Source organism: Saimiri boliviensis, chromosome 5, assembly GCF_048565385.1.
Source record: "Saimiri boliviensis isolate mSaiBol1 chromosome 5, mSaiBol1.pri, whole genome shotgun sequence".
In the NCBI taxonomy this organism is placed as follows: Eukaryota; Metazoa; Chordata; class Mammalia; order Primates; family Cebidae; genus Saimiri; species Saimiri boliviensis.
Genome location: NC_133453.1, coordinates 8126143 through 8142903, shown reverse-complemented (window position 1 = coordinate 8142903; position 16761 = coordinate 8126143). Strand labels below are relative to the sequence as shown.

Genomic DNA, 16761 nt, shown 5'->3' with positions numbered 1-16761 from the left:
GCTGTATCGGGTGCCGGCTGTTGGGACGTCTCCTGTTCTGGCTGCTGGGCTGTCTCTGGTGCTGGGTGCCGGCCACTGCCTGCCTCGCATTGGGCTCTGGGCACTCAATGCACTCATGCTTTTCCGTCTCCGACAGTTCACCTCTGGGGGACAGAGGAGGTTGCTGCCTGGCTGGAGCACCTCAGTCTCTGTGAGTATAAGGACATCTTCACGCGGCACGACATCCGGGGCTCTGAGCTCCTGCACCTGGAGCGGAGGGACCTCAAGGTACTTCACAGGCGTCTCCCTGGAACCTGCACTTGACCTTGCACGTGGTCCCTTCTGTTCTGTCCTCTCTCCCGAGCTGGTTACATGTCAGCGCGATTCTTCTCAGGCCTTCGTGTATACCTCAGGTTGGGATGGCTCCACCCGCCATAGCCAGAGGAAGCCAGGAGCAGACATAATGGGGGCAGAGCCTTGCTTCTCTTAGCCTAATTAGACGTGGACTGTCTTCGTGATAAAAATCCTGTGAGGGGACACAGCCCCGGAAGCACAGTCACACGTGACTGTCCCCTTGCTGCTTCTGGGCGGGTGTTGCCGCTTGTCTGCAGAGAGCAGTGGGAGGGGGCGGTTGGATGCCAGGCCTCGGTCTGTGCCAGCCTTCACGCCACATCTCATGGGCCCACGCCCTTGCCCAGGTTGGCTTTGAGGGGACACCTCTGGGTGTCGAGTTACTGGCCGAGTCCCAAGAGGGCAAAAGGCCACTGGGTGTCCTGGATGGTGACTGTTGTGAGGTCACTCACCCCTTTGCTTTCAGGCCTGTGTTTTGTCTTTGTCTTGGGTTTGTCCTTGCTGATGGCAGGGACTAGAATGCAGGACAGCGGCCAGGCATCTCTGTGGTTGCTGTTTTTAAGGCGTTCCCGTCTTATTTCATGCTCTTTGTGATTTTCACCCTCACTTGTGTTCACAAACCAAGTGGGAAGGGCCGCGGGCCGCAGGCCTGCTGTGGAGCCTCTGGCCCTGTCTGTCTTCTCGCATCCACGGGGATGTCCTCTCTGTTGCAGGACCTGGGCGTGACCAAGGTGGGCCACATGAAGAGGATCCTGTGTGGCATCAAGGAGTTGAGCCGCAGCGCCCCCGCCGCCGAGGCCTAGCCTCCGCCCTCTCAGCCTGCGGCCTCCACACCCCCGCCGCCGAGGCCTAGCCTCCGCCCTCCAGCCTGCAGCCTCCACGCCTCCTACCATTGAGGCCCTGGGCGGACGCTGCAGCCCGCCCCCTTCTCATGGTGCTACTTCCTCTGTCAGCTACAGAAAGCCTCCGTGACACCGTCCACCAGAGCTCTGGGGTCTTGAACATAACAACACAGCTACCTTTGAAACAACACCTTCTCCAGCTCAGAGTCACCTGAGGGACATGTGTCACGGCCACTCAGCCCTCGCCCACCTGTGTTGTGGGCCAGGGAATCCAGCAGCATCTGGCCTCTTGGGCACCGCTTGCCTGGCCTCATGTTCGGATTGTCCCGGAGGCTCCCCTCCGTGTGTCCTTCGTGGCTATACTGTGTGGCTCCACCTCCTGGCCCTGGGGTTCTCAGAAACGTGGCTGGGATCCAGCTGCCCTGTGGCTTCACAGCAGCCTGCATGGCCCCGTTTGTTGATGGAGCTTTTGTTGTTGAACAAAAGTTGTGCTCTCTCCTGGTTTGAAAGTAGCTTGGATGTTTCCAGGCCTGTTGATGTAATTTGACATGATGAGGAAAAAACCCCTCCTGCGTGAGCCGAGGCGGTGGGTGCAGTTTCCCAGGCCGGGAGCCCCTCCCTGGGTCCGCAGAGCCTGTGCGCCTCCCTCCACCCCTCCCCCACTGCCTCTGAGCTGTGGGCTGGGGACGCCTCCCCTTCTGTCTCTGGACATTGTAGGCCTCGAGTCCAGCTTGGGGCCATCAGTGAGACCGATGGCCAGCTGTGTCCCAGCAGAGGATGTGTGTCCATATGAGTTCAGTGTTTTTGTGTGGAAAACGCTTCCTGGCTCTGGGAAACTCTGCCCGTTCTGTGGTTCCCAGGGAGTGTGGCCCTGGTGGGCAGGGGTGGTTTGAGCTCTTCACCCTGTCCTGAGTGTCTCTGCCCCTGCAGCGGCTTCTTTTCTTCTGCTGCTGGGCCTGGTGTGGCTGGAGGTGCTGGCCGGGACTCTGACTCGATGGTCCACACTGCTCCTGCCCTGCCTCTGTCCTGCCTCTGAACCAGCAGATGATGGTGCCAGAGGGCAGGGAGCTCCCCGGGGAGACTGCAGGGACAGTCCCCAGGCGGAGGACGCCCTGGTCCTCCTGCGCATGACTTTGCCCCTTTCCCCCTTGATAGTCATCGCTCACGGGCTCATCAATGTCTGGAAAGAGGTTTCTGGAACCCCCACCCTGGTGTGAGGAGGAAATAGCTCTGGCCTGGCTGCCTGGCTGTGGCTCCATGCCTCAAGGAGAAGGACAGCGTTGGAGTGTCTGGTGGCGCCGTCCCAGCCCGTTAGTCAGCGTCACTCAATCTGCTGTGCGGAAGCAGGGCTGCACCTGCAGGGGCAGCTTGGATGGGGCTGGTTTGCGGCAGCCCCCGGCCCTGAACAGGTGGCAGTGACCAGTGCCTGGCCCACCTCTCACTCTCAGCCCTCTGTCCTGTCTGCAGTGCGCCCGGGTGGGCCCCTCTGCGTGCCTTGGGGTGCTCCCCTGTGTTCCTTCTGGGCTGAGGCCCCTGGAGCGTGCAGGCTGAGCCGGGCCTTGGGTGCCCCCCGCGCAGCCTCCTGTCGCTGCGTGCGTAGTGTTGGGATTTCGGGATGAAACTTCCCACGCTGTCGGTGGACTTAGCTGCTCATTGGAAGTGATGTGGGGTGGAAGGCGGTTGTGTGTCACCTTTTGCACCTGTGATTGTTTCCGCACAGGACATTGTGGATGGAGGTAGGCAGAGGGAGAAGGAAGCCGGCCGTGGCTGTCGCTTGGTTTCCCAGGTGGAACGGGCGGGCACAGGGGATGATGGCAACCTGGCCCGCAGTCCCTGTGTGACCATTGACCCTGCTGGTCTGGTGGTGTCGGCACCCTGGGGCTCTTAGGGTCCCAGAACAAGCCCCAGAATAAGCTGGAGCTCGGGTGAGGAAGGGACATGAGGAGAAGCAGCCGACTGTGGCTTCAGGGACATCAGGGTCACCCCACGTCCTCAGTGTCCTACTCCTGGCAAGGAGTTGGGTTTGGGTTAAAAGTGTTTAATATGTTGTCAGTGATTAAAACAACACTGTTTACATGAAAACCATTTTTCTAATTCTAACAAGTTAGAAGTGAGAAAGGAATGAATGGGAATGTTCAGGGAACGGCCCTTTGCTGCTGGGCTGGCGTCCCGCACTGGGGTGTCCTCGCTGTCCGGGAGGGTGCTCCGCTGCCCCGGCCCGGGTCCCCTTGTGGCATTGCCAGATGGGCCTCACGGTCTGCTGTGCAGAGGAAGGCAGGAAGGATCCCTGAAGCGTCTTGGAGAAAAGGTTCTGTGCCCTCAGGTGGGGCTTACCCCCCCTCGTATTTATAATCTTAATTTATATAGTGACCACCGTGGGAACAAACGCCTCTTGTATTGTTATGTACATAGTCCATGCCTGAGTGCTGTACATAAGTTGTTCTGTGTATAAATAAAACGAGCCTGTTTTGGATCTTCCATGGCCAGTCCTTGTCATTCCTGTGCTTTGACAAAGTGTTGGTTGCCAGGAATTTTCCGAACTGTAGCAGAATTGTTTTTCAGCTGCTCTGAAAATAAGTTGAGTTGTTGGTGGCTAATAAGCAAAACAGAATGCCTTTGTATTTTTTAGGGTGTGGGTTCTGTGATCTGTTGGACTAAAAATTCAGCAGCGAGAGAGAGGGTACTGGGCAGTGTTGAGGTTCTCAGGTGTGATCACATGGCCTCGGGGCCCGGGAGACTGAGGGCCATCTTAAATATATTTTAACCTTCTTAGATCTTTTCTGTAAAACTGCAGACCTGAAGCTCTCCTACTTCTCTGTTTAGTCTTGGTACTTTTATTCTAAAGGCACTGCCTAAGATCAAGGTCACTTGAGTTGTCTCCTCTAGTTTCCTGGAGTGAGGATGGGGGCTGGGTTCACAGAGGCAGTGTCAGGCTGGTCGGGGCTGTACGCGCTCTGCGTTAGCTGCCTCCCCAGCAGCTCTTCCCTGCTCCTTCCATGCTAACAAATCCCCCTGCTTTTTTTTTTAATCCTGGTATATATTCTCCTCTCTGGCCATTAAGGACCTCAGGCCTCATGGGTTGCAAGATGGTCACCACAGCTATAGGCATCACACCAGTGTAAGGTGTATGGGGACAGATGGCTGCCTCTTTTATGTGTTGTGTGTGTGTTTTTTTAAGACGAGGTCTTACTATGTCTGTCTCCCAGGCTGGAGTACCATGGCATAATCATAGCTCACTGCAGCCTCCAACGCCTCGGCTCAAGTGATCCTTCCACCTCAGCTTCCCTAGTAGCTGAGACTACAGGTGCATGACAACACACCCAGCTAGTTTGTAAAATTTTTTGTAGAGACTGAGTCTCACTTGTTGCCAAGGCTGGTTTTGAACTCTGGGCTTTAAGCAGTCATGTGTGTGTCTTTTTAAGATAAAGGGAGCTCTTTTGGAAGCCCTGGCCTCAGCCGACTTGATGTCTTGTTGGCTAGAATTGCCTCACACACCCATGACTAAACCAGTCAGTGTGAAGGGTACGAGCCATGACAGTGACCGGGATGCTGATGGCTGACACTTTATAGTATTTTATGCCAGGTGCTGGTCTAAGTGCCTTGCATGTATGAACTCCTCTAATTCCCTCACAGCCCTACTCGCTGGGTTATCTATATTTTACAGGCAAGCGGCAGGCTCAGAGAGGCCACACAACCTGCCCCATGAGGCACAGCCAGTGTGTGGCTGAGACGGGAGGCAGCTGCCACATCTTTTTAAGGGCTATGCTCTCCTATGTCCCAGCCCTCATAGCAAGCCCAGCCCACATGACAGGTGAGGAGACTGGGCCCAAGTGACAGGCTTGCTTTGTGGTACAGCAGCTAGGGCGCCTCACTTGCTGGTGGCACCGGATACCCGGGCAGGGGCAGACCTGGGGGGAGGCTGGTGTGCGCTCCGCCAGCCTCACTCCTGTGCCTGCGTGGCCCATCTCACATGGGGTGTGGCTTCATTGTGTCAGCAGTGAGGGCGCTTCTCACAGATGGCATCTGACAGTGGGGCGAGGCTGGACGGCAATCTAAAGTGGAGGGGACAGTTCAAGCGTAGCGTGGTCACAGGATGTGACAGTGCAGTCGAGTGGAGACCATGCAGCGGTATATACTGTGTTTAAACTGATCCTCTTCAGAACTACCCCCACCTGTTAGAAAAACAAGCTGGGTGCTTGGTCCAGTAATGTTAACTGACCCCTGGATTTGTGGCCTCTGTTGTTGGCCAGAGCACTGTGGCCGTGGCCCCCCCACCTCTTTGTGCCCTGGCTCCGGGTGGGCTCCCATGTGTGCCTTGGATGTAGGTTGCTAGACCCCTCCTAGGGCTCTTAGACCTGGGCTAGGAGCAGGTGCAACTCAATATCATCTCTCCGGGGTGGGGATGGGGTGGCTGAGTGCTACCATCTTTGAAGCACAGGCATGTGAAAGGCCTGGGCACCTGGAGGCTCTGGGGAACCCATCTTCTCCCCCGACTGTCACTCGATGGAGCCCATGCAGGTCGCCCACTAGAGCTCAGGGCTTTCACTGGTTTGTAGAAAGAGGCACCTGGTGGCTGCCAGGTGTGATGGAGCTGCTGGTGGTGTCTTGGCTCTTGGAGAGGTTCCTGCGGAGACAGAACCAACCTCAGAGAGCAGCACGCCGGGGCCTGGCAGAGGTGCCCCTGCCCCGGAGTACTTGCCTGGCCCCACCCTGGCCTGGTGTGAGTGTTGATATTTACTCAGGGTGGCTGGCAAAATATTAAAGGTATATTGGGAAAAGTTATAGTTTAGTCTCAAACCTTTTGGCAGGCCGAAAGGCTTTACTGGGGCAGGCCAAAGGTGGCCCGCTGGTCCATTAAGTTAGGGAGACGACAGGGAAGACGCTTTCCCAGTTTAAGTCTGTTTACCCCTCCTCCCTTTGTCTCTGCGTTAACTGTTTACTCATGTAAACTTTGTGCTGGATGGTCCTCTCAGTGGGAGATTAAAGGGGAATTTCCTGCTAATCGTGTTTACTCTGGGCCTGGAACCTAAATTTTTTATTTGTGTAACCACTCTTTTAACCATGTTAATTATACACAAGTGTGTTAATTTAAAACCTGTGTTGTGAGTAAGTGTGGCTGGACAGAGGGTCTGAGTCAGTTGGCTTTCTTTTGCCCTCTGAAAGCAGCATCCCTAGCCTGATGTGAGAGTGCATTCATTCATTCATTCATCCTTAAGTCAGGGTCTGCAGGTCAAACTTCTGTAGGTGGTAACCAGTGTCTCAGTGAGCTCATTGGTGGGCTCGTTTCATGAGCCAGGAGATTGCTGTGTCTGCTCCTGTCACCCCAAGCTGGGGGCAAGGACCTGCAGATGAAGGGCCCTGGCTGCCACACTCTTCAGCCATTGCCATGGGGACCCGGACGCATGGCAGCATACCTGCCGTGTGTGTGTGTGTGCGTGTGGGCGTAGGGGTGGGGGAATGTGTGGCCGGAAGGAGCTGGAAGCGTCTCTCCTTGGGTGTTGAGGTCACTGCTTCACTGTCATCTCGTAAATCCACCCAGAATGAGTTCGTTACAGATTTGACTGAACCGTAGCCTGGCCATGCTTTGGGTAGGTGCCTCACCGGAGCAGAACGAAGGACGGCCTGTAGGGTGAAGGGCTGGTCCCTTGCTATGAAGTCTGTTCTGCAGGTCAACTCACGTCGGTGGCACCAGAATGATTTGCAAGCGAATTCTTGCCCCTCACTTTTTTTGGCTAGAAAAAGTCCTGTTGAGTAAATATGTTTTCTGTGCTGCCACCACCACTGCCTATTTCCCTAGAAGGAAAAGAGACCCAGACTACATCCAATTTATCCAGTTTCTTCCAGTGCATTTTTCCCATGAGTCTGAACTTTTTAAAACCAAAGCAAACTTTTGTTATTTCTAAAGCAGCACTGCTGCAGTATTTCTAAATATAAACTGTTTATTTAGCTTCTGAAGCAGGCTTGGGAAAAAGGGCCTCAAAAGTTGTTTTTTTTTTTTTTTTTTTTGAGATGGGAGTCTCACTCTGTAGCCCAGGCTGGAGTGCAGTGGCGTGATCTTGGCTCACTGCAACCTCCGCTTCCCGGGTTCAGGCGATTCTCCTGCCTCAGCCTCCTGGGTAGCTGATACTACAGGCACCTGCCACCACACCTGGCTAATTTTTGTACTTTTAGTAGAGACAGGGTTTCACCACGTTGGCCAGGTTGATTTCACACTCCTGACTCAAATGATCCATCCACCTTGGCCTTCCAAAATGCTGGGATGACAGGCGTGAGCCACTGCATTCAGCCGAAAGTTTTTTTTTTTTTTTTTTTTTTTTTTTTAGTAGAGACGGGGTTCTCGCCATGTTGGTCAGCCTGGTCTCTCAACTCCTGACCTCAGGTGATCCACCCACCTCAGCCTCCCAAAGTGCTGGGATGACAGGCGTGAGCCATCGTGCCTGGCCAAAAGTTCCTCTCTCAAGCAGGCTGAACATGAAGTAGCCAGCAACCAAAAGAAGCTAAGGACTACAACTTTACAAACAAATGGTTTATTTTTCCTTTACCAAAATCATACAGCTTTCTCCCTGTATAGCCCGCTCAATCCCCAAATTAAAAAAAGGTAAGAAGGAAAAGGCAATATGCGTAGGCCGGCCCAGACGCGCACACCCTGCTGGACGGCACTTCGAGGCACGTCAACCCACATGCGTCATGGGACTTCCAGAGACACTCCAGGAGGCTTCTGGCCTCTCAACAGCAAAGCTTTTCAGCTATTTTGTTAGTATTCATTATGTCAAGATGAAATGAGGGACATTCTACAGAAATATGTCAGTTGTCACGGAAACAGAAGAGCTTACGAAGGGCTGGGCGCCCAGCTCCGGTCACGATACTTACATCTCTGGTGTCATCAGAAGCCTCCATCTCCCTCTATAAAGATGCAGTCTACACCCAGTGCGAGTCTCCTGAGCGGGGTTAGTGTTTGGGAGCTGGAAGGCAGCTTGCGAGTCAGGGTCCAGTCCTTACGGCACAGTGCTTCACAGAAACGCACAGACTTCAACGCAGATGCTCTCGAACACGTATGCGGAAGCGACGCGGCTCGTCTGGTAGTGGTTTTGACCTTGTTGGGAGGACGACACGGGGCAGAGCAGGCCGCCGGCTCAGCGTCAGCTTGTTGGAAAGGAGTCACAGGCAGGGGAGTGCCTGATGCCAGTGGTATCCTTTCTGCCCCTCACACTTCAGTGCTGCTTCACATCAGTGATGAGGCTGACGAGAAACAGTGAGGCCCAGGTGACAAGCGGGCTCCGAACATGTGACACCGTCTCAGGGATGCTGCTTTCCACTAAGTTGCTGTCTGGGAAATTCAACCATCTGTGGACCTCGCTGTCAATTCAGTGACACAGGTGCTATTTCTCTCTCACAAATGCCAATTAAGTCCTTTAAGTTGACTAGCGATCCGGGCTGAATTAAGTGGAAAAACCCTTACTTAGGTGACATTTTCTTCTCAGGTGTTTTCATTTAGGCTACTCAGGAACCCACTCAGGCCGCCCAGGACACCTGGAACCCGGGCTATGCCAGCCCTGCCTGCCACGGCCCTGCCTGCCACGGCCCTGCCTGCCCACAGGAAGAGAGGCTGAGGTGCTGTGGATGGCAGCAGCCACAGTCCTCGAGATCCAAGGACCTTCATGTCACAGAGCGCCGCGCAGACACGGGGCCCTTGGGCTGTGGACCTACGCAGCAGCCGCCCGGCTTAGCAGAGCAGGTTCACCCTTGGAGGGCGCCCCGTCTGGCTCCTCCTCGTGGAAAGAGCTTGCACTTTTCAGCATCGCAGTTTTCACTCAGACCGAAGGGCAGGCGTGGAGCGTGTGGGGCCAGAACGAGTTGGGGAAATGAGGTCGGGAAAGCAGACCCCGCTTCTGCTCTGCTCAGCTCAGCATGAGCGTGGTGGGGCAGTGGCCCGAGACGACGCTGTGAGAACCCAGTCGGGGCGAACGACAGTCATCTGAACACAGAGGCAAGCAGGTGGGCTGATGCCGTGCACCTCCCCCAGCAGTGACAGCATGCGCTGCCTGCATACCTGCAGTTCATGCGCACATTGTAGTTTCTGGTTAAAAGCAGAAAAAGGCAGCTGGGGCCAGGTGTGTGAGAGCTCAGGAACTACCGGCAGCTGCGTGGGTGGCGTCCAGGCCTGTGCCAGGCCAGCCCCCGTGGCTGCTGCGCGTTGCAGAGTTGAGTGGCCATGTGCACTGGCCAGGCCTCAGAGGAGCAGTCCCTGTGCACAGAGGAAGCAGAGGATTTGGGATCAGAGGCTCCAGGCAGCCAGCCAGTCAGTCCTCATGCCCAGGAAACCCACATTCGTGACATCACCTGGAGAGTTCACTGGGAGAGGAGCCGTATAGGGCTATCTGAAACTCCCCACGTGGATGGAGAGAGAAGCTTCTGGGGCTCGGGGCCGGGCAGGCATCTCTGCACTGGAGAGGATGTTGCTGCTCTGTTCATGGAGGGCTTCTCGGCTGCGGAGACACAGAGATGGTCACTGTGGTAGGTACTAGGGTGAGGGGTTCACAAAGACTCCAAGATATACTCTAATTTCATAGGCCGCAGGGACATGCACTTGCAACTGGACAGATATTTCCGAGCCACTTGCCAGAGGGTTCCAGTTTGCCCTGCCGCCAGGCCCGTGGCTGCCCTGTCCTGGCGGCCTGGCGTGGTGCAGGCTCTGGGGTTGTCAGCATCTGCTCAGCGAAAACACCTCACAGCTGAGAAACCTTCCTTTCCTTACTTTGTAAATGGAAGAGTAACACCTGGAGTGCACATCTGGCAAACACGCACACGGCCAGCACACCGCTGTGTGACTCGTCATGATTGTGTACACCTGTGTGACGTGGCGCAGCGGCTGCCTCCGTCTCTTCAGTCCTGTCCTGAGAGAAACACCACTCGGCATCTCACCCAGGACACTGGCTTTCACTGTGACCCCCTGGCCTGTGGCCCTGTGCAGCGGGTGCTCTGGCCCAGCCTGATGTGTGTGGCCTGCCTATGCCGCAGTCCCCAGCAGGAAGCCTCCGTGCCCACCTGCCTTCCACTGCTGAGCAGCCTTTCTTCAACATGGCTAGAATCTGGCCATGCTGAATGAAGCTGCTGTGCATTTTGGGGGACATCTCGGTGGGCACATGTCCACGTTTAGAGGAGTAGAATGGCTGGGTACCAGGAAGTGCACAGGAGATGCAGAAGGAAGTACTGTCCCAAGTTCCAAAGGGCCTGTGCCAGTCCCACACCCACACGCCGGATGACATCCATTCTGCATCCTCAGCACATGGGTCTTTTCCACTTAGCGCTGCTGGTGGGCGTGTGGTGCTGTCTCAGAGTAGCTTCAGTTTGCATCTCTTTTATCATGAGTGAATGGCTGAGCATATTTTTCTGTGTTGGCAAGTAATCTGCAGTTCCTTGTCTATGAACTGCTCTCACCCTTTCCTGTATTTGTATTGGACTGGCTGCCTCTTTCTTACTATTTGCAGATACGTTTACAGCCATACCTCTGACCTATCAATTCCACTTGCAGAAATCTGCCCTACAGATACATCCACATCTGTATTGTCAAACAGTGAATAGATAAGGTTATTCACTGTGATGGTGACAGATGTGGCAACAGCCTGGAAGTGTGTGAGGTGGGCATATGTCACCTAAACTGTGGTCTATCCAGGCATGAGGACACTATGCCCCACCATGAGATGGGGTAGCTGGGTACACACTGGTACGTGAAAACAGCAAGGTTACCAAGAAAGTTCTTGTCAAAACAGAAGGGAAAGCTCATCTGCCCCTATATGCAGGTCTCTCTCAGGAGACGCAGGTGCCCGTCACGCTGGCCCATCTGAGAGAGGCTGTGTACCTGGGGAGGAGGGGTGCAGAGATTTCTCAGTGAACTACTTTGGTGGCTTTTGAAAGCACGTGACACTATTCTCCAAAAACCAGATAAAAACGTTGTAAGTGGTTACATCATGGTGTTCGGAAGGCACCAGTGGTCTACTGTTTGCAAACAGCACGTGTGAGGCTTAAGTTGAGGTTTTCAGTGACAGCAACAGTTTTAAAATGTGCTGTATGAAGTACAACAGATGAAAATGGAGATTTTAGGGCCTGGAAAACTGTTGGATGTCTAAATAACAGCCCTGGTGACAGCGAAGGCTTTGACAGAATGCGTGTGAGAAGGCTGAAGTCAGTGGCATCACATTTAAAATGAGGCAGAATGCAGTATTTTAGTGTCCATGCATTCTATGTATGAGACACAGAATTTGACCTGTGTGTGTCTGGCCTTGAAGCACCCAGCGCTGCGGCCCCTCTCCCATGTTCCCAGGTCTCTGAGGGCACCAGGACCTGTGGGCTGCAGAGCTGCAAATGGGGGCGAGGACACATGTTCTTTGCCATCCTGGGGCTTCCGGAGAACAGAGAGGAAGGGGCCCCAGGTCTAGTGGCGATACGTTGGGGGAGGGGCTGGGGAGGAGGGTGGAGGGAAGCAGGGCATCCCGGTCTGAGATGCCGCCGCAGAAGACCCCCTGTTCCACCTCCAGAATGAATGAATGAACCCGCTCACTGAACAATGTCTACTAAGCAGCTAGGGAAGCACCGTTGTAGGTACTGAGGGTCCAGCTGCGAATGACAGGCCACCCCACTGCTAGCAGAGCTCACACAGGCCCTGCTGGGGGGAATGGTAATGGAGGAAGGGCTTGCAGGGTGCCTACATAAAATGGTTACAACTACTGGGAACAGTAAACCGCGGGAAACTGCGCCAGGCCTCTGGGGAGGTAAACGTCCCCAAGCCTTCTTGTTCCAGGTGCGGAGTGACCTTGACTCTGTTAACAGTATGTAACATGCTCAAGGGCTTAAAACCCCTTCTGCAGCAATACAAAGTACCCGGACTTGTAGGCACTCTGTAAGCCCTTCCTCCACTGCCGTCTCCCCCAACAAGTCCCCACCCGCCACCACCTTCACTTGGGGAGTCTCCTCCCTCGACTCCCTGACTCCACTTCTACCTCCTAGAACCCACCATGAAGCAGCCAGCAAGTATGTCAAGGTGGCCCCGTCCACACCCTCCAGTAGCCTCTAACCACGCTCGAATCCTCACCTCTGCCACAGTCACGAGGTCATGCCCACCTCCCTGCCACCTGCACCTTGGACTTCTCTTCCCCAGCGGCAGAGGGCATGGAGTCCCTGGCACACGGGCAGACAATACACTGAGAGGTGGGAGGAGAGGGGGATTAGGGTGAGCAGGGCCAGGTGAGGCTCTTGCAGTCATTTGGGCAGGAAAAGATGAAATCCACCAGGGCAGAAGCAGTCAGAACATGACAAAAGGAAGACTTCGGAGAGACCCAGGGTCCCTGAGACGGGGAGCTGCGGTGAGGAGGAAGAGGGGGCCTGCATGGGGCTGATGCCATGGGCAGGTCCCCAGACTTGTGGTGGTGGAGAGCTGAGCAGTGCAGACTGTGCCTCATGCCCCAGGTCTGGGTATGTGGAGCGGAAGTTCCTGGGGAGCTACGTGTGGCCTGGAGGCCCGCAGGGAGCCAGCTGCGCAGAATCCGTGGCTTGGCCTGCCTGCGAGCAGCACGTGCTTCCTTCGGTGGCAGTGAGCACAGGGCCAAGCAAGGGCAGGCGGTGCCAACGCGGAGAGGAGGGAGAGAGGAAAGGACCCGAGCAGAGCGGGGCAGTGCCCCGGAGGAAGGCGGCAGCAGCGCTGAAGCCACAGCAGCTTCTTCCGGAGGAGTGGCCAGGCTCTCGGGAACCCTGGACAGAGGGAGGACGGGGAGACCGCAGCAGGGACGGGGCAGCAGCAGGACGCGGTGGTGCTGGAGACCCGAGGGCACGGAAACCTGAAGGACCCAGGCAGAGGGCGAGGCTGTGCGTGGGGAGGAAGGAGGGTGACTGCCTAACCGTGGATCCGTGGTCTCCTCATCGTGCCTCTGTGGTCCATGTGGATGTCACCTGTTCCACAGAAAGCTCCAGGAGGAGGCACTCAAGGAGAGGGAGAAGGACCCGCCACACCAGCGCACTTTGTGTGCGATTTGAATCAACAAGCGTTCCCAGCCCCTGTCAGTTTGCAGGCAGGAGCAGGAGAGTCGGAGAAGACTCTGCCAGCTGCGGGTCCGTGCAGATCCCACAATTACCTTTTCCTCTTCCCCAGAGCCAGCTGTTTCTGCTTTTCTTTTCCAATGTCATCTCTGATTGTACTGAAATCGTCATCATCATCAACCAGGAGATTCTACATTTCAAAAGAATCAATGAGTAGTGTTTTCAGACATCTTTTTAGCCTACATTTAAAAGAGGCATGTTTAAAAAACTACCTATATTGACAAAAGGAGAGATCAAATTTACATAAACTAGGTTAATAACTGATAAAAAAAAAAAATCCTCTTGCTCGATGAAAACAAACTCGGGCGGGGGGTGGGGGGGTGGTGGCAGGAAGAACATCATGAGGAAAATCAGTTTCCAGCCATCTGACCTTTGCCTTCAGCTCCAGAAGGTCCCACTGGCAGTGGCCCAACAGGGCGGCTTTCAAGGGTGACCAGGCAAGAACATGAAGCACAGAAGATCATCCACATCAGCACCCGGACTCGTCGCTGCCCTGGGAGCACAGCTGTTCGCTTTCTAGGTGCTGTCAGTCTGCTCTCCCCTCTGTATTTCCATAGCCAGCCCCAGTTTCTGAGAGGCACCAACTTGGCTTTTCCTTCCTTGGCATCTCACACAAGGCCTTAACTGCTGGGTTTGCAGACACAGGCTGCTCAGTGCGTGCCAGTGACGGGCAAGCCTTCTCCCCTTCCCAGGACTTGCAGGTCGTTTTCCACACGCATGTTATTTCCATAAACAGTGTCCGCAGGGAGGACACCTCAGGAGTGCACCCGGGAAGGGAGGTGCATGTCAGGAGAGACGCAGCGCAGGGCCTGGGGGGGTCGTGCTGGGGGCTGCCCAGGTTGCTGGCTGCATTCTCGGGTGGATGTGGGGGAGCTGGCTCTGGTTACACATCACAGTTCGACCCTTCAATGGCTAAGATATTAACCAGGCTCTGCAGGAGGGTCTGTGTGCTTCTCAGTGCCCCATCTCTGCCAGGAACACGTCGTGACAAATATTGTTGTCTCTATTCTAATACACTGACATGATAAGCAAATATTGTAATTTCTATTTCAGTAAACTGCTCGTGACACATGTTTTAAAAATTGTGGAGAGGCTGAGGCTGGGGAATTGCTTGAACTCAGGAAGTGGAGGTTGCAGTGAGCTGAGATCATGCCACTGCACTCCAGCCTGGGCAACAGAGTGAGACTGACTCAAAAACAAACAAACAAACAAACAAAAAAACTGTGGAACATTACAAAGTGAGAGAAAATACAGAGGTGATGGAACAGACACCCATGCACCCATGTTCTCGGGCATGATCAGCGAGGGCATCAGAGCCAAACTGCCTGGGCTCCAGTCCATGGACATGCGAGCTGTGCACCCTTGAACAAGTTACATAACCTTCCTGGGCCTCACTTCCCCATCTTAACAATGGCACCTACTTTAGAGGCTGTCAGGAAGATTCCAGGAATTACATGTGAACATGGATGGGGCTAGTGTATAGTGTTTAGCATGCAGTCAAATGCTCAGTAACTGTTACCTAGAGTATTTAACTTTTACCATGTTTACTCCGTTTTTAAAGGAAAAAACTTACTAGATTTTGTTGATGCCCCCACGTGCCCAAGAGGTGACCACTACACTAAGGCTGGGTCACTGCCCCCATCCTCACTTTCATTCCATTACTTCCTAGAGACATGACCCTCAACAATCCCTAGCATTATTTTATTTTTGAGACACAGTCTGTCACCCAGGCTGGAGTGCAGTGGCATGATCTCCACTCATTGCAAACTCTTACCTCCCAGGCTCAGGTGATCCTCCTGCCGCAGCCTCCCAAGTAGCTGGGACTACAAGCAGAGGCCACCACGCCTGGCTAATTTTTGTGTTTTTAGTAGAGACGGGGTGTCACCATGTTTTCCAGGCTGGTCTCAAACTTTTGACCTCAAGTGATCTGCCTGCCTTGGCCCCCCAAAGTGCTGGGATTACAGAGATGAGCCACCACGCTCAGCCCCCTAGCATTTTACATAGTTTATATAAATGATCGCTCTGTGACTTCATTTTCAACATTAAATATCTGCGCATATATTAATGCTGACATATGCCACTCTGGTTTAATACATTTTTTCTCCATTTATTTATCCCCTTAAGAACTTATGACTTGGCCAGGTACAGTGGCTGACTCCTGTAATCTCAGCACTTGCGGAGACTGAGGAAGGTGGATCACCTGAGGTCAGGAGTTTGAGACCAGCCTGGCCATCATGTGAAACCCCATCTCTACTAAAAATACTAAAATTAGCTGGGCGTGGTGGTGTGCACCTGTAATCCTAGCTACTTGGGAGACTGAGGCAGGTGAATCGCTTGAACCCAGGGGGCAGAGGTTGCAGTGAGCTGAGATCATGCCACTGTACTCCAGCCAGGGTGACAGAGTGAGACTCTGTATTAAGAAAAAAAAGAAAGAAAGAAAAAAAAAAGACACCTTATCACTTAATTTCTTTCCACTGCATTCTATTACCAGTAGTGAGTGCTTCAGTGAGCAAGTCTATGTCTCTGCACACCCATGGGCAAGTTACTCTAGGGAGTATAGCTAGCAGTGGGACTCAGTGAGCATCTGTGTACTAAAATAACACCAAACTGCTCTCCAGAGTACCTTGGCCTCCCAGAGTGCTGGATTACAGGCGTGAGCCACTGTGCCCAGCCGTGTGTGGGTGTTCCAACAGTCTCATTAGCAACGGCAGCTCTCTGCTGGATTCTGCAGTTCCCAGCTGACTTGGGAAGTGCGTTCCCTTTTCCTGTGTTTCCTGGCCATTCTGTTCTTCTCTGTGAACTGCCAGATGATGATCTTGGTCTGCTTCTCCTCTGTTTGATTATGTTTTGATGGCCGATCTGTAGAAGGTCTGCTGTCTATGCGGAGAATAACCCGCTGCTGTCTCACTGCAGATGGCTCTCCCATTTGTGACTTTCCTTTTCACTGTTTTTATGGTTTCCTTTCATGAACAAAAATTTTTACTTCTAATGTAACCAAATTTATCAATTCTTTTACGGTTTACACTTTTTGTTTAAGAAATCCTTGCCAGGTGTGGTGGCTCATGCCTGTAATCCCAGAACTTTGGGAGGCTGAGGCAGGTGAACTGCCTGAACTCAGGAGTTCAAGAGCACCTGGGAAACATAGCAAAACCCTGTATTTACCAAAAATACAAAAAATTAGCCGGGTCTAGTGCCGCATGACTGTGGTCCCAGCTACTTGGGAGGCTGAGGTGGGAGGATCACTTGAGCCCGTGAAGCAGAGGTTACAGTGAGTAGAAATCACACTACTGCACTCCAACCTGGGTGACAGAGTGAGACACCCATCCCACCCCGCCAATAAAGAAATCCTTAACCTGAAGACAAAGATTTTCTTATGTCTTCTAAAGATTGAAAAATGAGTGCTTTTCACTGGATGGCCTGTTAACTACGGTGTGAGCAAAGGTAAGTACGGGTTTTATGGGGCCTAACACTGATTCCAGTTGAGCCTCCCTAATCCAGA

At 53.7% G+C, this 16761-nt stretch overlaps 2 protein-coding genes across 13 annotated transcripts in view; one reads left to right on the top strand and one right to left on the bottom strand.

Annotated features, from left to right (window-relative positions):
- Positions 1–3394, top strand: part of DGKD (diacylglycerol kinase delta) — a 111402-nt gene extending 108008 nt beyond the window's left edge. For all 9 annotated transcript variants that reach the window (XM_039469795.2, XM_003936734.4, XM_074398841.1 and 6 more), the window contains 2 exons: positions 137–267; positions 1044–3394. In XM_039469795.2, the coding sequence (XP_039325729.2) occupies positions 137–267; positions 1044–1133 (221 nt within the window). In that variant the 3' untranslated portion in view covers positions 1134–3394. The remainder of the gene's footprint in view (positions 1–136; positions 268–1043) is intronic.
- A 4291-nt stretch (positions 3395–7685) lies between these two features.
- USP40 (ubiquitin specific peptidase 40) overlaps positions 7686–16761 on the bottom strand; it is a 91025-nt gene continuing 81949 nt past the window's right edge. For 3 of the 4 annotated variants that reach the window (XM_039469897.2, XM_039469898.2, XM_074398837.1), the window contains 2 exons: positions 13298–13392; positions 7686–9658 (listed from right to left, as the gene is read on the bottom strand). In XM_039469897.2, coding sequence (XP_039325831.1) covers positions 9547–9658; positions 13298–13392 — 207 coding nt within the window. In that variant the 3' untranslated portion in view covers positions 7686–9546. The remainder of the gene's footprint in view (positions 9659–13297; positions 13393–16761) is intronic. The other variant, XM_039469896.2, reaches the window with a different exon arrangement.